The sequence below is a fragment of the Panicum virgatum genome, chromosome 4K (genome assembly GCF_016808335.1).
Source record: "Panicum virgatum strain AP13 chromosome 4K, P.virgatum_v5, whole genome shotgun sequence".
Taxonomy (NCBI): Eukaryota; Viridiplantae; Streptophyta; class Magnoliopsida; order Poales; family Poaceae; genus Panicum; species Panicum virgatum.
The window spans coordinates 4,633,663-4,656,496 of NC_053139.1; the positions used below are offsets into that span (position 1 = coordinate 4,633,663).

The 22,834-nt window shown below is 43.4% G+C and overlaps 2 protein-coding genes across 2 annotated transcripts; both read left to right on the forward strand.

Annotated features, from left to right (window-relative positions):
• The first annotated feature begins 717 nt into the window (after positions 1–717).
• LOC120702677 (long chain acyl-CoA synthetase 4-like) lies at positions 718–10,268 on the forward strand. Its single transcript, XM_039986568.1, has 19 exons — positions 718–943; positions 1,261–1,324; positions 2,027–2,116; positions 3,988–4,044; positions 4,195–4,243; positions 4,373–4,449; positions 5,609–5,648; positions 5,761–5,855; positions 6,735–6,902; positions 6,996–7,106; positions 7,179–7,266; positions 7,791–7,857; positions 8,083–8,158; positions 8,271–8,388; positions 8,502–8,747; positions 8,860–8,999; positions 9,510–9,692; positions 9,796–9,915; positions 10,053–10,268. Exons 1-19 carry the CDS (start codon positions 819–821, stop codon positions 10,086–10,088), a joined length of 1,950 nt encoding a protein of 649 aa, XP_039842502.1. The 5' UTR covers positions 718–818; the 3' UTR covers positions 10,089–10,268.
• Positions 10,269–10,684: 416 nt separating this feature from the next.
• LOC120702678 (DNA-damage-repair/toleration protein DRT111, chloroplastic-like) lies at positions 10,685–13,391 on the forward strand. Its single transcript, XM_039986569.1, has 2 exons — positions 10,685–11,664; positions 12,871–13,391. Exons 1-2 carry the CDS (start codon positions 10,774–10,776, stop codon positions 13,168–13,170), a joined length of 1,191 nt encoding a protein of 396 aa, XP_039842503.1. The 5' UTR covers positions 10,685–10,773; the 3' UTR covers positions 13,171–13,391.
• The last annotated feature ends 9,443 nt before the right edge of the window (positions 13,392–22,834 follow it).

Below are 22,834 nucleotides of genomic sequence, written 5' to 3' on the forward strand. Positions count from 1 at the left end.
CAACTCGTACGACACGAATTGCAAGCTCCTTTTGCGAGTTTACCTGTCGTGTGATCCGTGCGCGCACGAATCTTCTTCCCAGACAGTGGTACGTTGTGTACTCGCGCGCAGGTCTTTGCAGTTTGTTGTTCCCTTCATCCAGCATCCATCATGTTACGTGTTACGGTACATATCGAATCATCAGCCTCTCCCTCCACGCGTCTCGGCGTCATAGACTGTGTTCGGCTGGCTAGTGCTGATGGTTGGTGTTGATTTTTTGTGAGAGAAAAGTACTGCTGTTTGGCTGGTGCTGGCCGGTTTTGTGTGAGAGAGAAATACTGTTGGCTGGATGCAGTGAAGATAAAGCGAAAGTCGCATTAAGTTCATCCATACGAAGATGGCTTCTCGCCTTATCGTGCGTGTTCGAGAAAAAAAAAATCTAATGCGACCTCAGCTCTGTTCCGCTTCCGCATGACAAGTCGACGATGCCCAAGTCAAAAAGGCCGTTTGCTTCAGTTACAGGATAACTCGTTCATGTACGACTGCGTGTACGTTGTGGACTTGTGGGTGGTCCTGTTACCGCCCTGAGCAGTTTCTATTTCTTTCTCCCCAAGCCGGCAAGCCCATGTGACTTTGAGCCGTGACGGATAGGGAGGGGAAGGTCAACGGTCAGCGTAGGGGACATCGCCGTCGCCTGGCTGGCTGGCTCGCTATATCTCTCTCTCCCTAGTCAGGTCTCTCGCATTGGGTAGCTGGCTAGCGAGCAAGGTAACACGGCAGCCTCCACGACCCATCCCTCCTCCGGCTCCTCCTCTCGATCTCTCGTCGGATCGGAGAAGATGAAGCACCTGGTGGAGGTGGAGCCGGCGACGGAGACCGCCGGGCCGGCGTACCGGAACGCGCGGGCCAAGGACGGCCTCCTGCAGCCCCCGCCGGGGCTCCACAGCTGCTGGGACATCTTCCGGTGAGTGAGTGATGATGGATCGCCGATCGATCGGCATCCAGCAATCTCTTCGCCGCTCTCTCGGCGTTAGTTGCCAATCGATCGATCTTCCTCAGGTCTCAGCTCGCCGGCCGGCTAACCAATTTTACGCCGGAATCCACTCCGGCGGGCCGCGCGTGTGTGAGGGAGTCCTGCTTTGGTTGATCAATCTCCATGCGGATGCGGATCGATCATCTTGTTTGCGCTGGCCATACTCATACCATACGAGTCTGCTCCGTACGGCCATGGCTGGTCTTGCTTGTTGATCGGGTTCTGACCAGTTCTGACTCGGCCTGCAGGACGGCCGTGGAGAAGTACCCCAACAACCCGATGCTCGGTCGCCGGAGCGTCGTCGACGGCAAGGTAAGGACGAAGTACTGTGAGCAGATTCCCGTTTCACATTTCTTTCTTTATTTCTTTCTTTGACCGTTTGCTTCGCACAGTGGTTAGAAGGATAAGCTGTAGCTATTTTAGACTTGATAAGCTTGTACTACCTCTGTTCTAAATTGTAGTTCGTTTGACTTTTTTAATTTTAAATTTGACCACTCGTCTTCTTCAAAAAATTTACGCAAATATTGTCAAATTTTAGTCATTCTTGAAGATATTGTATTGATAAAACAACTCACAACAAAAGAAGTGATATTTTACATAAATTTTTGAATAAGATGAGTAGTCAGATTTGGAGATCAAAAAAGTCAAATGACCTATAATTTCAAACGGATGGGATGGAGTAGCTATCTAGCAAGTACCACCAGTATTATTCGGTTGGGAGATTGAAAGAAACTTGACATCGAAAGTGACATCCTCCATTTACACTAGCCAAACACGGGGAAAATGGACAGTCGTCTACGAAGACGGATCGGTCGATATGACGGTGGTAGTTTCGTACATGCCATGGAATAGAACAAGTCAAGAGCTGTGTTTAATTTAAATTCGCTCGTATATATATGCTCATATCTGAACATCTGATGTCAAAACCAAGAAAGTAAACAAATATAGTATGATTAGTTCACTGGAAAAGTGGCTTAAAACTGATGCAGTGGTTTCTGAAACTAATGACTGCAGGCAGGTGAGTACACCTGGGTGACTTACAAGGAAGTCTACGATGTCGTGATGAAGCTTGCAGCCTCCATCAGCAAGTCAGGAATCAATCAGGTAATTAACACACTACTGCATGTTCTCATCCATTATCTCTGCACAGCGATGCGCCACTTGCGCACATACAGCAGCGGCGCCCGCATCTGGTTATTAGCTTGTTGGATGCATGACTGCTGTGTGATGAGATTGCCGAGTGCCAGCCCAAGTCCAAGCGGTTCGATGCCGTTGGGCGTTGCAGTAGTGGTGGCTCGTCACCATCAATTCTGCAGGCAGGACATGGAATTGTTTACAGGCGATGGACGGGTTCAGAGATCAAGTTAGAGCAATTCTAATAATCGGCGAGTAGCCAGCGAAAGCCAATCCAGAAGAGAGAGAAATAGAGAGAGGAAGCGGGACGGGCGTCTCACGACCAAGGTTTTTTTTCCCGACTGGTTTGACCCAAACCGCCGGCCACCGGTTCCGGTTTACCGGACCGGTTTGATCGGTTACTGGTAGAAACCGGTCAAATTCAAATTTGAATTCAAAAAATTCAGTTCAACCGGTTCGTACTGGTATACCGACCGGTTTACCGGCCGGTTTGACCGGTTTGAATTCAAATCCAAATTTAAAATCACATGTGTAACCGGTTTGGACCGGTATACCGGCCGGTTTGACCGGTTTACCAAGTGGGCCTTAATGGGCCGTCTCATTTTTTCTTTTTCTTTTTTGTTTTAACTTTAAATGCCCGAAAAGTATGTTAAACGAACGAATTTTTGAGAAAATTTGACACCATTAGATTCATCGCACCTTGAAGTATTTTTAGGAATTTTTTATTTTTTTGAATTCAAATTTAAATTTTGAATTTGGGCCGGTTTGGTACCGGCCCAAACCGGAACCGGACCGGACCGGTTTGACCGGTAACCGGTCAAACTGGACCGGTTCCCACCGGTAAGGTGAACCCTGCTCACGACGCGCTCGTACTCAGCCGGCGAAAACGGAATAGAATGTTGCGATTGGATGATCTCTCTTCTATTAATTAAGGGAACATATCTGGTGGAAACCACAATCTTCGTGAAAACCCGTGCAAACCATGATAAGAAAGTCATCTAAATTCACCAAAAAATCATACATGTAGATGATATGATGATACACAACCTTGTAAAATATCTTGTCGAAACTCAATTTCATTTGTGAGATATAAAAATAACAAATTTCTAACAAATCATCTTGACAGCTTTCTGGCTTGAAGTTTGTTATTTTTATATCTCACAAAAGATGTAAAGTTTGGACAAGTTCTTCTACAAAGTTGTATATCATCATATCATCTTCATATGTGATTTTTTTTGTGAATTTAGATGACTTTTTTGTCGTGATTTGCACGGATTTTCACAAAAATTGTAGTTTACAATAGATATGTTACCATCAATTAAATGCCAGCGGGTTCCACCATCCTCATGCGCTCGATCACCACGCCAGACGCCCGCAGGCAGGCGTGGTCATTAGACCTGCTCTAGGTGACTGTGACGAGTTCATCAGAGATGTCAGAGCTCATAAAGTCACTTCTACCTTATCACTGAGATCACGACGAACTGAACGTGGATCGCACCAGCTATTAGCAAATTCCGACGCTCTTTCGTACAGAGTTACTGTTTAATATCTCCATCAGGTTGACGTACAGGGGCACATGCGTGAGCAAGCTGACTTGTGCGCATGTTCCGTAGCTGAGAAAAAAGTCCACTCTTAGGATCGTTTTGAGCAGGCTGGCATATCGCTCTCATCCCTTAATCTGTTCGGCCGGAGGTATCATTATCATATTGCAAATGGCAAATCGGATTGTACTAGTCGCTCCATGATCCTTTCAAACCACACTGGAATCCAAAATTTGATCACGTCAAATGTAATTTTATACTGTATCTGAAGTGGTTTGTTTAATTTACCAATTTGTTCAGGGTGAATGCTGCGGCATATACGGCGCCAACTGCCCGGAATGGATCATCAGCATGGAGGTGATTAATAACCACATGCATTTTGCTTCAAAAAAAACACGTGCATTTTTTTACCTTTTCTTTTTTTCCTGCAGCGACCGAAAAAAGTTTTTTTTATAATAAAACCTAGCTGGTTTCTGACTTTACATGTTCAATCTTGTTCTGATGAAGGCTTGCAATGCGCTTGGGGTTTGCTGCGTGCCGCTCTACGATTCCCTCGGTAAAAATGCTCACTGGCAGATTATTAACGGGACGACAAAATCATTAGCAAATTGAGATGAGCCTGCGACTTATTAATTGTCAGTTGCAAATACTAATCATCTGCTCCGATGCGACCCTATGTGTGCAGGTGCTGGGGCAGTAGAGTTTATCATATGCCATGCCGAAATCCAGGTCGTATTTGTGGAGGAGAAGAAGATCGCAGAGGTAGGGGCAGTTTATATCATCATATACATCACTTGTCACCTATCTCTACTTTATTATTTCTAAAGCAAACAATGTTTCTTCGGTCCGTCAATCGGAATCTTAATAGGAGTTCGGACAAATCAAATGGAATCCTAATAGGAATACAGACAAATCAATCGAAATCTTAATCAGAACACGGACAATCAATGTATCGTACAATTATAGCACGATCTGTACATGAAGTGAATGAACACAAAGTTGATAGTACTACATAGAACTATTATATGCCATTTTGTCCAGCTCAAACCAAGCTTTGCCATTTTGCCAGTTTGGAGAGGACAATATTACCTTTCACTTTTACTTCAAAATTTTATTCTATTTTACATCTTTGACTATTTTTTATATTTATATTTTTATTTTCATGCTTCGAGAGTGAAACAATGTTAGCATTTTTTTAAGAAAAAATGTGTTTAGCCGAGTATCATTTATAGCTGAGTTTTTTTTGAGAAATCATTTATTTTTTTGAACCTTTTGAGAAATCATTTATAGCTGAGTAAATGAATGATGTGGGACAAACTCTTGTTCGGAGCAGCCCAAAAGGGGCCCAACGAAAACAATCCAGGCTATATGCCTCGGCCGGTCGGGCCGAAATTAGATGGCCCAACAAAAGCTTTAATCTTATGCCGCCGATCAGGACGTGATTACCGGGCGGCGCCGCCGTGACCGTGAGCTCGACCCGCAGCCAGCCCGCCACCATTTGCTTCTTCCGGCGGTTTGCCGGTTGCCGTGCGCCCTTCGCATCGGCTCCCAGCCGCCGCGATGGTGCCGCAGGAGTCTGCTCTGTCCTGCGAGGAAGGTGAGGACGGCCAGCTCTGCCTACCAGCGGTCTCCGGCTCTCCGCGACGGCTAATCCTCCGGGTCGATGAACTGAAGCGTCGGGGTGAAATCGGATCTGCAGGTGTTGGTTTTGCCCTGTTCGTACTCCGATAGCTGAATAGCCCACCCTACAGATCGAAGCATGGATTCGCGAAATTTGTTTCGACGAAATGTGCCTGACTGCCTGCCTGTAGTATAGTGATTGTTGCAGTGTAGTACTATTATTTTCTGGACTAGCTGTCTAGCTCTGTAGTTGCATTATAAGTATTTGACAGTTCTTTGTTAATTCTTGTAATGGTTGTAGCTCCTGAAAACTTGCCATGCCACTTCAAAGTATCTGAAAAGTAAGTTCCCCCATAACATGATGTTGATTCTTTTTTATAACTAGCATAATGTTATTGGTTAGATAGTTAATCAATGTGGGCCTCATGATTTTTCTTTTACTTTATTTTTCAGCAATCATAAGCTTTGGAGGAGTCACTAATGACCATAAAGAGGAAGCTAAAAACCATGGCCTGTCCATTTTCTCTTGGGAGGAATTCCTGATCACGGTAAGCATCAGGCTTCTTTAGCCTATGTTGTAGATTACTGAGGTGTCCCAGTAGAGCCTTATGGTTTGTTTGGATATTTCATAAAAATCGGTTTGCATTAGATCTCCATTTTCACTAGCTGTCAGAAACTTTGTTTACGTGAGTATAAAGCCAGGATAAGGATTCCTGTTTTTCCAAGACTAAAAAAAAGATAGTTAAAAACGGTTCCTAGTTGTTTTATGTAAAATTAGGTGATGGAAATGTAGAACCCACCCTCTGCCAAACAAGGTACCCATTAAGCAGGATCCTAACTAACTAACAAATCAGAACCAATTTTCCTAGAACCAAGGAAAACACATTTTATTTAATCTGATCTATAATCTCTTCTTCCAAAGAATCACTTAATAAGTGCCTCAGGGCACATTTTTTTCCTGTTTAAAGAATATATGATATTAGTTTCAACAAACTGTCAAAAAAAGTTATTTGCCTTATTTGTACCTGCATCATGGATGAATAACTTCCTATTTACTAAAGGTATGTGCAAACAAGTGATGTGTGAAGAACCACATCCCGAATAGTGAGTGGAAACTCAACATATCAGCGAAAAAATAAACTACATGCCAAGAGCAAAGACTAGCATGTGATCATAGTAGCAAGCTTTTTCAAATTTGTGTAGATACATCATATCTTTCACATAATGCTTATAAACATTTGTGCTTTAATTTTACCAAGAGCTCCCTATTAGCTACTTAATCCTTGTTGCAAAGGCCCATACTAATTTTATTCAACTCGTGTTACATATTGTGTAATATTTATAGAATTTTGTGCAGCGTCCATAATTTACCATCATGTTGTACAATGTAAAGGTAAATTTTATCTTGACTCCTTGAATGCTTATAGGGTGGCTCTCATCAAGTTGATCTTCCTGAAAAGAAGAGATCTGACATCTGTACCATAATGTACACAAGTGGCACAACAGGAGACCCTAAAGGAGTTATGTTATCAAATGAAAGCCTTCTTGTAAATGTTGTGGGTCCTGATTCTGTACTTCAGTATATTGGTGAAGTTGTAAGTACATGACTGCAAACTTTCATTGTGAAAGAATTCATGGTGTGTTCTTGCATAGAATTCATGTTGGTTTCCCTCGCTCTCTTATTGCAGTTTGATCAAGATGATGTTTATTTGTCATATCTTCCACTAGCTCATGTCTTCGATAGAATGTTTGAGGAAGTGTTCATTTACCATGGATCGAAAATTGGATTTTGGCGTGGGGTATGATTCCTGGGTTCTCCTTGTCAACCTTTAGGAAAAATGCATATTGATATCAGTGTTATGCATCTGTAGGATGTCAAACTATTGGTTGATGACATTGCAGCACTAAAACCAACAGTATTCTGTGCTGTTCCACGTGTACTTGACAGGATATATTCAGGTAAGTTCCAGATGCCGAGTGTTAACACTGTATGTTTAGCTATTCAATTGTTTTGTCAACGAATGGGTTCTAGTTGATCATATATTGTCTGTGAAATAAAGAGGATTATAATATTTTTCTAGGAATAAAATATCTCTTTAATTGATTCAATTCAATACCCTGATATCTGTGGGTCTCACAGTATGTGATGTCAACATATTTGTACTACACCTTTCTTATGATTTCCTAATGTCCAAAGCCATTCATAAGATTCATGCTACAGTTGATTCATGATAGCCATAAACTCCAACATAGGCTGCAGTAGACCATTTTAGGTTGATAATGAGTTTACTTGTAGCAGAGACAGTTGCAGCTGTTATGGATATCATACTTGAATATCTGCCAGAATTATATTTCTAGTTTTAAAACTGATGAGCATTAATCATTCAACTATTGAAGTCCTAAGGTCACGAGTAATTTATGTTTGTGCTTGCTCCATCCTATTGAATTAACTAATGTTCGATGCATTTATTATGTTTACATAGGTCTTACAGCCAAGATTTCCACTGGTGGTATACTGAAGAAAACTTTATTCAACATTGCTTACAAGATGTAAGTTTGCATATAATCAGTACTGAGTACTGACAGTGCTATTTATTTTGTGAGAACCACTCAAAGCTTGCTGGATGACCACTTAATATCTTAGAGTGTTCCTCTTATGTTCTTTCACATTTTTTTAATTTTAACCGTGTTCATGCCTTTGCATGAGTGCGTTCAATAAACTTTGTTACATGCATGATACAATTTATGAGTTACTAGAAATTAGTATATCATCAGGAAACTGGACAGCATGAGGAAAGGAGTTAAACATGAGAAAGCGGCTCCATTCTTTGATAAATTAGTTTTCAACAAGGTACAAGTTGATAATTTGATAGCAACCTTTTAGTGACTCATCAGATGTCATTGAGAATGTTGATGCAGCTTTGACAGTACATTGATATTCTAACTAAATTCTTATATTTAAGGTGAAAGAAAGGCTTGGTGGAAGATTAAGAGTTATTTTGTCTGGTGGCGCCCCTCTAGCTGTACCTGTGGAAGAATTTTTGAGGGTTGTGACATGTGCTTATGTTGTTCAGGGCTATGGTATGCGTGTTTCAGTTTTTTCAGTTTCTTTACTTAGTTAAATACCTGTGATAAATGTTTGGTTGGTACAAATTGATGCTTTTAGATAATAATGTTCACGTTTTGATGTTTAGGACTGACGGAAACTTGTGCGGGCTCTATAGTTTCAATACCAAATGAATTCTCCATGGTTGGGACTGTTGGTCCACCAGTCCAACATGTAGATGTACGCCTCGAGTCAGTTCCGGAGATGGGTTATGATGCTTTGTCTAGCATTCCTCGTGGAGAGATATGCATAAGGGGAAGTGTGCTATTTTCTGGATATTACAAAAGAGATGACCTTGCACAGGAAGTCATGATTGACGGATGGTTTCACACAGGTTAGTTATTTCCATAACTTCAATATAATGTGTCAGTTAACATTCTTACGCAGCTGGATATCATGAGCTTTTCTTTATATAATGTTTCTAAGAAACATCATTTGTTATGCAGGAGATGTTGGTGAGTGGCAACCAGATGGGTCCTTGAAAGTCATTGATAGAAAGAAGAATATATTCAAGCTTTCTCAGGGAGAATATGTTGCAGTGGAAAATCTAGAGAATGTTTATAGTGTTCTTCAAGAGATAGATTCGGTAAATAAGATATTCAATCTCCCCAAAAGGCACCACCCTATACATGATGAAATTTACATCTTCATTTACTTTCTATGTTTTGTGTCATTTGCTGAAAACTGTTAATTTCATCTGATTTGAAAATTTCTGGAAACTACTAAAGGGTGTTGTTTGGTCGGAATAAGCTCATTATAAGGTGAATAGTTGTTGATGCACACACTGATTATGAATAAGTTTTTAATTATTATAAATATTTGGTATTCCGGTATTGCTCCATAATGTTTATCTAAAATGATATCTAAAATGAAATTATACTGAAATACAGTCCTTTGTTGGACCATCCAAGTCAAATGTGGAGTTATATTGTTCTGAAGCTGTGAAGTGGGAAATTAATTCTCTTGTGTGCCTGTCCCCCATGTTCTTTTGCTCCAACCATTTGATAGACATCCAAGGAGTAATTTATCCTTCAGTACCTCTTGTATCCACATTGCCATATGCCCCACTTTTTATGATTCTATTAATCTATTTCAGATATGGGTATACGGGAATAGTTTTGAATCTTATCTTGTTGCCGTGGTCAATCCGAACCAACAAGTTCTTGAGCATTGGGCTGAACAAAACGGTATTACTGGAAGTTTTGCTGAACTATGCAAAAATTCAAGAGCTAAAGAACATATTCTCTCAGAACTAACAAAGATTGCAAAGGAAAAGAAGGTAAACTATCCTGATTACGATTAGTACTATTGTTTGATGCATCTAGATTTCTAATATGCACACAATATTTTAAATGATTGGCGTGTAATTTTTGCCTTGACAGCTGAAAGGCTTTGAGTTCATAAAAACTATACATCTCGACCCGTTACCGTTTGATATCGAGCGCAACCTCATCACCCCAACATACAAGAAGAAACGGCCACAGATGCTCAAGTACTACCAGGTTAGATGCCGTCTCTAATTGTTCCACGTCCCAAACTTAGATTCATCTTCTTGTTTCTTAATTTTTAACCTTCTGGTTCAAGTAAGACAAATCTCTACCCGCTAGGCGCTAATTATTTTTGTTTTAACATTTTTCAGGAGGAGATTGATGCACTCTACAAGGGCTTGAAGTAAGGTGGCGACATTGCTAGGCTATCGATGGCTTTCATGTGGTCCACCAATTTGCAGTGTATATTCGTATTTCTGGTTGTATGGAATAACATCCATGTGTTGTGTTCGCGTGTACATGTAAACCATACAAGACTATGCATTTCATACGCTTGGAATGAGTACAGTTGAATGTTTAGAGTTATACTTTGATTCTTCCCTGACCGTCGATCGCTTTACATTTTGACACAATTTACTGTGAATTAGACTCGCTTGCATAGTGCTTGTTTCCGATTTCAAACACCGTTATCTTTAGTGCCATGACCCTAGTTGATGATCATACCTCTCGTCGTTTGGTCCATGGTCCACAGAATCAGTTTCTAGCAGTTTTTTTTCCTAGTCGGGGCAAGGTGGAGAAGAAACGATTCTTAACTGCTGATTTGCTGAAGAAACGATTTTTCACGGACACGGAGTCCTCCCCTTCACTAGCCGTAGCCCGTAGGCTCAAAATCCAAGGGGACTGAATTTCTTTCAAAAAAAAAAATCCAAGGGGACTGCGAATACGCAAGTTTTGCAGCACGGCCCCCGGAAAGAATCAACCATCGCAAGGAACCCCCCAACTCCTTCCCCTAATCAAATCGAGACCCCTCGTCTTCTTCCCCAAATCGCATCTCGCCGACTCTCCCGTCTCCCCCAACCTAGGTAGGGCGCGATGCTGGGCGGCCTGTACGGCGACCTCCCGCCGCCGTCGTCGGCCGGCGAAGACGACAAGACCTCCACGGCCTCCGTCTGGTCCAGCGCCACCAAGATGGCGCCGCCCACCCTCCGCAAGCCGTCAACCACCTTCGCCCCGCCCCCCTCGCTCCTCCGCAACCAGCACCTGCTCCCGCCCAAGGCCGCATCCGCATCCGCCTCCGCATCCGCCTCCGCGGCTCCCGCCACGGCTCCCCCCGTCGTGGCCGCCGAGCCCGCCCCCGCGCCGTCCTTCCAGCCGGCGTTCGTGGCCGTCCAGTCCACCGTGCTGGAGGAGTACGACCCGGCCAGGCCCAACGACTACGAGGACTACCGCAAGGACAAGCTCCGGCGGGCCAAGGAGGCCGAGCTGAGCAAGGAGCTCGAGCGCCGCCGCCGCGAGGAGCAGGAGCGGGAGAGGGAGCGCGAGCAGCGGGAGAGGGAGGCCCGCGAGCGCGAGGAGAGGGACTTCCAGTCCAGGGCATCCTCCCTCAACATATCCGGCGAGGAGGCCTGGAAGCGGAGGGCGGCGATGAGCGGTGGCGCCGGAGCTGCTGCGGCACAGAGGACCCCCTCGTCCCCGCCGCACGGGGATGGGTTTGCCATCGGGAGCTCATCTTCCGCTGGGTTGGGCCTGGGCGCCGGCGGACAGATGACTGCTGCCCAGCGGATGATGGCCAAGATGGGGTGGAAGGAAGGTCAAGGGCTTGGCAAGCAAGAGCAGGGGATCACTGCTCCTCTAGTAGCCAAGAAGACCGATAGGAGGGGAGGGGTTATTGTTGATGAGAGCAGTTCAAAGCCACCAGAAAAGAAGCCGAAATCGGTCAACTTTGATGGGCCGCCAACACGAGTTTTGCTGCTCCGCAACATGGTAAATACCTTTTTCAGGAGTGCCACATCAATTCCACCATAGACTACATTTTGCTAGTGCATTGTTTTGTATGAATTTTTAGTTAGCGTGATGGTATTCCTTTCTAAGGATTTGGATCAGCCAATGAGTTTCAGAACGAGTGCTGGTCCGGGAATTGTTATGCACACTTACAAGAATGAATTAGATTGCTGAGCAATTATATCACATTTACTGTCTGCCTGTATGGTTTACTAGTAAACTATGTGTGCATAGGTAATCCTTTCCTATGATTTGGATCACTCGATGATTTGTGCTGGTCCTGGAATTAATATGCACACTTCTAAGAATGAATTAGCTTGTGGAGCCATTATATCGCCTGTACAACTATCTGCCTGTAGTGCCATAGTTTACTTTTCTCTTGTATACCACTAGGCCTTTCCTTATCCTCAACAAGTATTGAATGTGTTGATATCGTAAGTTTGTAGTTGAGAACTCTGTTTAAAACGATAATTAAAATAGTTTGAATTACGTGATTTACTTGGTCCATTTTAGCTTATAAACACAGCCAAGAGTAGCAATGTAAGATACCAGGCTTATATGTGATTTTGTCTGCATGGTTTCCCAAACTTTTTTCTTTACAGTAATGATTATTTAGACACATTATTGGGGTTTTAATTCAACTTTATTTCAAAGCTTGTAATTTGAGATCCTCACAGGAAGAAAGTCTAGTGCATAATGAATTCCATGTAGGATTTTGACTGTAGCACTGCAATACACCATCTGATGTTTGGATTTGACTGTTGTCATGAAACCTGGTTTACATGATTGAGGCTAATTCTGGAATGACTTCATTATCGAGCACACATGCTCACTCAAGATCATGGTAAATGAATTGATTAATCAGATAATAAATGATTGTACATGATTGGTAGAATTCTATCTTGGTGTGGCCCTAAAAGAAGTCTGAACTCTATGTCTGTTTTACTGTGTGAGTACTTGTGAAGTTATCTTGTTGAACTGTATGTCTGTCTTAACTGTGTCAGTACTTGTATCACGACACTTCTCAAAGTCGGTGTGAAGCATTTTTTAAACCTGCAGTAGAGGGATGACACATTTAAAGTCTGAATTATTATTCATTTCCACTTATTTTAGTGGGCCTGAAATTGTCCTGCGGTATCTTAAATAAAATGTAAACTATTCTTATGCATGAGGATGAAATATGTGCAGGTTGGTCCTGGTGAGGTAGACGACGAGTTGGAAGATGAGGTGGCATCTGAGTGTGCCAATTATGGGACAGTAACTCGTGTACTGATATTTGAGATCACACAGACAGGCTTCCCAGCTGAGGAGGCTGTGAGGATATTCATACAGTTTGAGCGAGCAGAAGAAGCAACAAAGGCGATGATTGATCTGCAAGGGCGATTCTTTGGCGGGCGTGTGGTGCAGGCATCCTTCTTTGACGAGGAAAGGTTTGGGAGGAACGAACTTGCTCCTATGCCAGGGGAAGTACCAGGGTTTTTCGACTAAAGAAAGAAATGCAGATGCGGTGTCGGATCAGAGGTGCACAATTCTTGTTGCCTCCTAGACGATGGAGCATACAGTTGGATAGTTGTAGTTTTGTGGTAACTAGTGCAGAGATGTACGTGAACTATTTTTGACACAAGCTGTTGCGTTTTTTGTGTTTGTTATCGGCTACTGAACTATCCGTAAAAGAAATGCAGAAATCTCACATCTTCGTGGTACTTTCAGTAGTCCGCTGGTACTCGTCTCGCTGCTGCAGTTCGACCAAGCTACTGTTCTCTCAATTTCAAGCATGGCTTGATGCAAATGTTTGAGGAAGTGCTTATTCCCATGAATGAGGGTGTTGGATTTGGTGCTTCCAGTCATTCTGCATCTATGCAAGCGACGTCATACATTTGTTGTTGAGGACATTTGTTGAGCGTCTATCAGGGTGTTTGGGCGCCACTTGTTCAGGGTGCTTCCAGTCATTCTGCATCTATGCAAGCGACGTCATACATTGTTTGAGCGTCGAGCGTTCTGCAGAGTAGGAAAAGTATCCCCGTTTCGTGCGGCCGACCGGTTTCTGTCTCCTGCCAGGTCGGCAGTCAGCGCTTCAGGATCTGTGTCGGCAAGGCACGAAACATTCCTATTCCCACAGAAAATTTGGATTGTTCCTCGTAGAATCCCTACCTGCTCTCGCACGATAATTGAATCGTTCCACTATAGGTGAATCATCCTCTGCCGCCGCCGCTCACAAAAGAATGCAATTCTTATTTCCTGAGAAGTCAAAAATTTTCAAATTTGATCAAATTTGTATAAAAAATTACTAATATTTATATCTCCTGTATGAAAATATATTACATACTTCCTCCGTCCTTAAATATAAGTTATTCTAAGATTCAAAATTTGTCTTAAATATAAGTCATTCTAGAGTGGATCCAACCATCTTAATTGTGCATTGTTTTCGGGTCTTTTTCAATAAAAATATGTGCATGCAACCATATAGAGAGAAATACATATGGGGGAGGTGTATGGAAAAAGTCATGCTAAAGTTTAATTAGCACATTTCCAATATTTGGAGTAGGAGAGTTTTTTCCACACAACCATAATCTGTCCTAAAAACTCTAGAATGTTTTACATTCCAGGACGGAGAGTAACTAATAGAATGATACTTATTTTATAATAAAAATAATAGTATTATTTTGTATAATCTGATCAAATTTGAAATTATTTGATTTCTAAAAAACGTAAATTGCATTCTCCTCTGGACACAGCGAGCAGGAGTGCCAGACAAGTTCGTCTGATCGATCCATCTCCACTCTGAATTTCTGCAGAAAGTTCCTGGGAAGGAATCGTATTCGGCACTACCAGAAGATGAGAAGAACATTTTCTGATTGGTAAGGTGACACAAGAACTGTTCCCTGTGCGGCTGGCTGCCTCTTCTCCGGTCAGCACCCGGGCGTAAGCACACGCTCCGACACTTGCGTCACTGTCGCATGCTCTTTACTCCCAGTCCCATACGCGGAAACAGGTTTGAAGATTCGATGCCAGTTTGTGTTCGTCCAGACGTCCACCCTTCGCCGTTGACCTCTCTCTCTGCCACCACCATTCGCAGTCTGGACCAGTAGGATCGCAGGGTTGAACGGTCAGCACTAGATCGGCACTCTGCCTGGTTTTGAATGTTCCTAGGTCTCCGTCTACTCTGACACAGAATCGCTCCAACACACTCGAATGCGCTAGAACACGCAGGAGATCGTCAAAACGATCTGAACCAGCGATGCCCTGGCGGACCGGTCTGACCGGTTCCACAGACCGGTCTGACTGGTGTAGAGCAGATAACCGCGAAGACCTAGAAACACGAGCTCGGGAGGGACCCCGTCTGAGGTCGGCAGGCCACTCAGAACATCTTCAAACGTCGTCGAGACGAAAGAAGAAAGCAATCTAGGGTTGGAAAAGACTAAGGTTTGAGAGATAAAAAGTAATGCGCTATTTTAATTGATTCGATTGGGAATAACTTAATCGGTCTTAGCCTTTATATTTATAGGCCGAGGAAGTCGTACCACTCTCCAAGTTGGTTTATACAAGAATTTCCAAAATAAACCGAAGCCTACTCAGATTACAACTAGACAGACTGGTCTGACCGGTCAGACCGGTCGGCCTCTAAACTGTCAGAATTGATTGTCAACATATGCCCCCTGCTTTTTGGTGAGTTTCACAAGCCAAAAAGCAAGAACTATCCTGATGTACATGTTTTACACAGAGCATACAAGTCTAAAAATAAAATTAAGGGCGATATCCAATACCGGCCATTTTCGTCCTAATGCACTTTGCCATACGCTAGGATAGAACTTCTTCAAGTACCTCCCATTGATAGCCCATGGTAGACTCTCACCTTGCACCGTCTCCACCATATACGAATTACCGGAGATAACTTTAATAATCTTGTATGGACCCTCCCAACTTGGCGACCATTTGCCAAACTTGTTGCTTTTCATCCCAAGAGGCAAAATTGTCTTCCAAACCAGATCCCCAACCTGAAAAGATTTAAGTTTTACCTTTTTATTATAAGCTCTGGCCACCCAAAGCTTATCTTTCTCAATCTCTTTGAAAGTCTTCAAACGCTTGTCGGTCACCTCATCAATATTATCCATCATCAAATCATGGTAATCAACAGCGGAGAGGTCATTTTGCTTTACCAATCTATATGCATCCAGATTTACCTCAACGGGTAAAACGGCCTCTTGACCATACACAAGCTCAAAATGAGTAACCTTAGTAGCACCATGTCTAGATATACGATGAGCCCACAATGCTTCAGATAACACTTCATGCCACCTCTTAGGATTTTCTTCTATCTTCTTCTTGACAAGTTTGATCAAAATCTTATTACTAGATTTGGCCTGCCCATTGGCCTGAGTATAGTATGGAGATAAATTGAGCAACTTAATCTTATAAGATTCGGCAAAGACACGCACCTCTTTTGATATAAATGAAGAACCTTGATCCGTTGTCAAAGTTTGTGGAATGCCGAATCTATGAATAATATGCTCAGTAATAAACTCAATTACCTCCTTATGTGTCATATTCTTCAAAGGAACCGTTTCGGTCCATTTAGTGAAATAATCCGTAGCAACCAACACGAAGATATGCCCCTTTGAAGATGGAGGATTAATTTGTCCAATAAAATCCAACCCCCAACCTCGGAACGGCCATGGTTTAATAATAGGATGCATTAACGCAGCAGGCACCAATTACAAATCACCAAACTGCTGACATTCTTCACACCCTTTATAGTATTTGAAACAATCGGATAGCATGGTGGGCCAATAGAAACCGGCCCTTCTAAGTAACCACTTCATTTTCGGAGTCGATTGATGAGTACCACAAATACCTTCATGAACCTCACCCATAGCAATCCGGGCATGATCCGAGTCTAAACACTCGAGAAGCAAATATTCGGCAGTTCGACGATAAAGCTCATCGTCAATTAAAACATACTTAAAAGCCAAACGCCGAATATTTCTCTCCGTTCCACGACAAGAATCTCTCAAATATGATATAAGAGGAACCCTCCAATCCTGAGCTTCGGCCGAGACAATTGAATCGTTTTTCTTGGCCGAATCAGAACCAACAGCAGCATTACCGGTCAGACCGGTCTCTGGACCGGTCAGACCGGTCTGGGCGGTCAGACCGGTCTCGCTGACCGGTCGGACCGGTGCGTCCAGAACCAGACACTCGGCTTCCGTTTGCATCGGCTTGCGAATGTTGAAATATTTTTTCGTAACATTATAGCCAGATGCTTGCTGAGCCAGAATATTTGCCTTTCTATTCTCTTCCCTCAGAATATGTTTGATAATAAATTCATCGAAGGAAGAAATAATATCGAGGCATTTATCAAGATATGTATTTAGAGAACCATTATAGCACTGGCATACCTTAGATACTTGCTGCACCACCAGAAGAGTATCTCCAAAGGCTTCAACATGCTTCACGCCCATGGATTGCAATAATTCCAAGCCAAATAGAAGAGCCTCATATTCAACTTGGTTATTTGTGCACTTTTCTTCCAATCGGTTTGAAAATTCAAAAACAGCACCATTCGGAGAAATAAGAACAGCACCAATCCCTTGACCATCATCACAAACCGATCCATCAAAGTACAACTTCCATGGTGTGCAAGTAATATAGCGACTTCTAGATCATGCTTGTCATTAATCCGATGCTCAACAATAAAATCCGCTACAATTTGGCCTCTCATAGATTTTAAAGGTTCACAAGCCAAATCATATTCAACCAAAGCATAAGCCCACTTGCCGATTCTACCACTCAAAATCGGTTTTTGTAACATATGTTTGATCACATCGGTTTGACATACCACTATGCAAGTACTAGATAGTAGATAATGCCTTAATTTGGTACAAGCATAATAAAGAGACAAACACAACTTCTCATTAAATGTATACCTCGTCTCTGCATCAATAAGTCGTCGGCTTAAATAGGTAATGATATACTCCTTCCCTTCGGTTTCTTGAGTCAAAACAACCCCAATAACCTTGTCTTCAGCAGCCACATAAAGTCTGAAAGGTACTTCTATCCTAGGTGCTTTGAGTACGGGTGGCGAAGACAAATAAATTTTGATCTTCTCAAACGCTTCTTGCTGTTTTGCCTCCCAAGTAAATTCGGTTTCATCTTTTAACCGAAGAATAGGAGTAAAAGTATCGATCTTCCCGGACAAGTTAGATATAAACCTTCTCAAGAAATTTACCTTGCCTAAGAACTTCTGTAAATCCTTCTTGTATGTAGGGGCTTCAACCTTCCTCATGGTTTCAATTCTTTTATGATCAACCTCTATTGGTCTCATGAATAATGAAGCCAAGAAACTTTCCAGCCAATACACCAAAAGCACATTTGAGTGGATTCATCTTCAAACCATACCCGTGCATCCTCTCAAGAGCAAGTCTCAAATCGGCTAAATGATGATCCAAACCGGCCGATTTAATGACAATATCATCAATGTACACCTCCAAGATGACGCCAAGCAAATCATGGAAGATTAAATTCATAGCTCTTTGATAAGTAGCACCCGCATTTTTTAAACCAAAAGTCATAACAACCCACTCAAACAAGCCGACAAATCCTGTACATCTAAAGGCCGTTTTAGATATATCTTCTTCGGCCATGAATATTTGATTGTAACCGGCGTTACCATCAAGAAAACTAATGACACGATGTCCGGAAGCCTCATTGATCAACATATCGGCTATAGGCATAGGATATTCATCCTTGGGAGTAACTTTATTAAGATCTCTAAAATCAATGCACACTCTAATTTTCCCCGAATCCTTTTTCTCAACGGCCACAATATTATAGATCCAATCAGCATAACGACAAGACCAAATAAATCCAGCATCAAGTAAACGATTAATTTCAGTTTTAATTCGGTCATAAATAATGGGATTGAAATGCCTAACCGGTTGTTTATAAGGTATAAAACCGGCTTTAATCGGTAAACGATGCTCAACAAGATCACGACTTAAACCGGGCATTTCATGATACTCCCAAGCAAAGCAATCAACATATTCCTTCAATAAATTAACCAAATCGGCTTTATATTCAGCCGATAAATTTTTGTTTACAAAGGTCGGCCTAGGGATAGTTCCATCACCAATGTCTACCTTTTCAAAAGGATCGGCCGATGCAAACCCTTGGCCCAGCTTGTCTAGATCATCAGAATCTTCAATGGCGTCACACATATCGTTCGTACGCGCCCGATACTGATCTAGCCTCTGCTGTAACCACTCTGTGTTGGACCGGTCTGACCGGTCGGGGTGTCCGGTCTGACTGGTCGGCTCTGTGCACCGAACGGGACTGGACCGGTCTGACCGATCGGCACAAGCGGTCTGACCGGTCGCTTCTGGGGCTTCTGTTGTACTCATCTAATTTACATTAAATGATTTAGCCGATTATCCATCGGCTTTAGTACAGCAGAAACAAAACCATCCTTAGTGCAACTAATCAAATCATAATCGGACAGATCCACGCCCGATAAACACTTGATGTTGTCGTGTGCACTAATAGAATCCGAATCGGCTAAAGCAATAAAGGATGAAGTGTCCCCATGGACAATCTCAACCTCATCGCCGATCCACTGAACAAGAAACTGATGCAAGGTAGAAGGAACGCACTGATTTAAATGAATCCAATCCCTCCCAAGAATCAAATTGTAGTTACCTTGCACCTCCGAGATGAAGAAAGCCGTAGCAAGCATCTTGCTCCCAATGGTGAGCTCCATGGAAGCAACTCCCTTGGCGCTAAGGGGCTCGCTCCCTCCAACACCACTGACCGTCATGTTTGTCTTGATCAAGTCCTCGTCTTGGCCACCGAGCTTCTTGTACAGCAAGTAGGGCATAAGATTTACAATGGCCCCACCATCCACTAGCATGCGAGCACCGGCTTCCCGTTGATGTGTCTCCTCAGGTAAAGAGCCTTCAGATGGTTGTCCTTCTCACTTGGCTTCTGGAACATAGCTTCACGGGGCTCAAACTGAAGATGAGCCAAATCCTCTTCCGGAACCACGAAGTAATCCGAAGACAAGTGCACCACATTAATCTCCAAGTTGGTGCGCTCCGGAGATGCTTCATAATCCACCAATTCCTCGTCTTCTGCTGTCAGAGGAACTGCTGGGGCTTCGTCTACAGAAGGAATCGAAATGGGCGGTGCCTATTCGGCTATTGCCTCCATACTAGGCTCGACCGGTCTGACCTGTTGGTCAGAGCGGTCTGACCGGTCTGACCGGTCGACTGTGGCGGTTCGACCGGTCTGGCTGGCTGATCAGCTATCTTGACCTTCCAAACCTCGCTCTGAGGGAACAATGGCCTGTATCTGTTGAAGCCCTCATCCCTTATCTTCTCTTCTTTCTGCTCCTTCTGTTCCTTGTTACGAAGGCACTGCAACTTCCTCTTCTGTGTATGAGTTAAACTCGAAGGGCACCACCTAGGCTGATGGTACTTATCTGCTGCGCTCTTGCTGCTACCGACCTCATGATCATTGGCCATGACCGGCTTTTGTGAAGGAACCTCAACCGATTTCTCTATGTCCATCGGCTTTTTGCCCGTATCCTTTACGAGCACCTTGACTTCACCAATTTGAACAACATCGGTTTTAGGCTTCTCTGGATCAGCAACAGGCTTCTGCTCCTCTTTCTTTTCCTTGATGCGATACTCGAATCTTGGAGCAGGAATCTGGCCCGGCTTCTGGTGAGACCGGTCTGACCGGTGCAGCCTGCTGCACTGGACCAGATTGGCGTGGTCCCAATCGGTCGTGCACGGGCACCCTGAAGCTTTCCCCTTGATAATGTGGAGGATAAGGCATCGGGAAACACTGCATCCATATCCCTTCATGCTCCCATGCCGGATTTGTTGCACTTGACACCGGTGGCACCCATGGCATGGTAGCATACATCTTCTGGGGAGGATACAATGTGACAACATCACCTCTGCGCCTGCTGGATTCCCTCCTTGGAGACACTGGACGATCTTGGCACGGTGGCGATCGCGGTCTCTTTTTTGGCGGCCGATCTTTTTGAACGGCCTTTGTGCACTTGTTCAACAACTGGTCGAAGGTGGGCTTCTGATTAGTAGCCTTTCCCTGCATCTTCACCTCGTTGGTCTTCCAAGTACCCACTTTCGGACGCTTTGGCTTGAAAGTCCAGGGACGGTCACCAGAGCGGTCTGACCGGCTGGAGGAACCGATCTGACCGGTAGGACCGGTCTGACCGGTCGTGCCTGATCAGCAGATCGATTTTTTGGTGGAGAGCTTCCTTGCCCCCCGAGTCTGGGTTTCTGACAATGATCTTCAGAGTATCCTTGCCATCATCAGTCTTCTCTTTGATAACTTTCCGGGTAAGGATCTTGTCACTTGTATTCATCGGTCTTGGATCACCGATGACAACATGCTTCCCCTTAGCTCCTTCGGCTTGTTCCGGCCGAATGATCACCTTTGGATTGTTCAATTCCAGCATATGAACAGGAAAGGAGCCTTGTCAATTTGCATCTCAGAAAGTACCAATTATCCTTCATTAATGGCCGATTGTACCTGTCGACGAAAAACATTACAATCATTAGTAGCATGAGATGTAGAGTTATGCCACTTACAATATGCATGTTGTTTAAGTTCGTCGGGAGATGGAATAGCATGCGACAATCGGATGTTACCATTCTTAAGCAATTCATCAAAAATCCGATCACACTTAGAAACATCAAAAGTAAATTTCAGCTCCTCTTGCCGATTCTTTTGAATCGGCTTGAGAGACGGAACTGAACCGGGTTTGGCCTTTGATGGCCAAACAAACTCAGCAGCATATACTTCCTTGCTATCATCGTCCGAACTATCCGAATCATGATCAAGAATATGTGTGTTGGACCGATGAGGCTTGAAAGTATCTTTGGCATTTTTAAGTTTAAACTCTAAACCCATGACTTTGACTTGTAAGAAATTCACAGTATAATATTCAAAGCCCTCGAGTTTCTCTTTCAAATAAGAACGTAAACCATTAAACGCCAAATCCGCCAAATCCTTTTCGAAAATTGTCAAACTAAAACACTAATTTTTAATTTCTTTAAATCTTTTGAAATAATCCGAAGAAGATTCATCACGTCCTTGCTTAATCGATGTTAAGTCCAACAATTTTGCTTCGGTTTCCCCACTAAAGAAGTGATCATGAAACTTATGCTCCAACTGAGCCCAATTGCTAATAGAATTAGGAGAAAACGAGGAAAACCAAGAGAAAGCCGTTCCAGTCAAAGATAAAGAAAATAAACGCACACGCAAAGCATCATTGAAACCGGCTTCTCCTAATTGCAAGACATATTGACTAATGTGTTCCCAAGTTGTACGAGAATCATCACCATTAAATTTAGTAAACTCAGGAATACGCCAACCAGTAGGAAAAGGAGTAAAATCAAACTCAGCGGGATAAGGTTTTTGATATAAACATGTAGTACCCATATCCACCCCAAGCTTACTTTTATTCGCATTTGCCAGATCCTCTTTGAACTTAAGGAGATCGGCCTGATAGTGCTGGCAGGTATAAAACTCAGAAAAACGATGTGCATTAGAATTTCCATGCGCCATCGTCTGTAAAGAAGTCGGGATCGGTCCTTGGTTAGGTCCAGATCCTCGTGGCCCTCCCGCTACAGTAGTAGTGCGAGGTGGTGTATACAGTGACAATTCATTAGTTCGGCTAGGGGCAGCCGAACCTGGAATTATCTCGAGAGGCGTCGGCGACGGTACTGAGTAACCGGTCTGACTGGTTTGGTAACCGGTCTGACCGGTCGGACCGGTCTGACCGGTCTGTGGGACCGGTCCGGCTGGTGCTGTGTGCATGGTCGACGGTGGCGGGGTTTGCCCTGAGAACGAGTTCGGCGGCATACCATAGAGTGGTTTAGATGTGAACTCAGGGGTAGCCGAACTCAGATTTAATGAGTTAGGATCTGACATGGGTTGTTTATCTTTAAGCGCATCAACATCACTACTCAATTTAATCAAAATGTCACCCGCAGCAGCTTGTGCAGCAACAATCTTTTGATCCATTATGGATGACATTCTATCAAACATATCAGAGGAAGAGAGGCTTACATTGGGGATCTCTTCAATCTTATCCTTGCTAAGCTTGAGAGACGACAGTACGAAC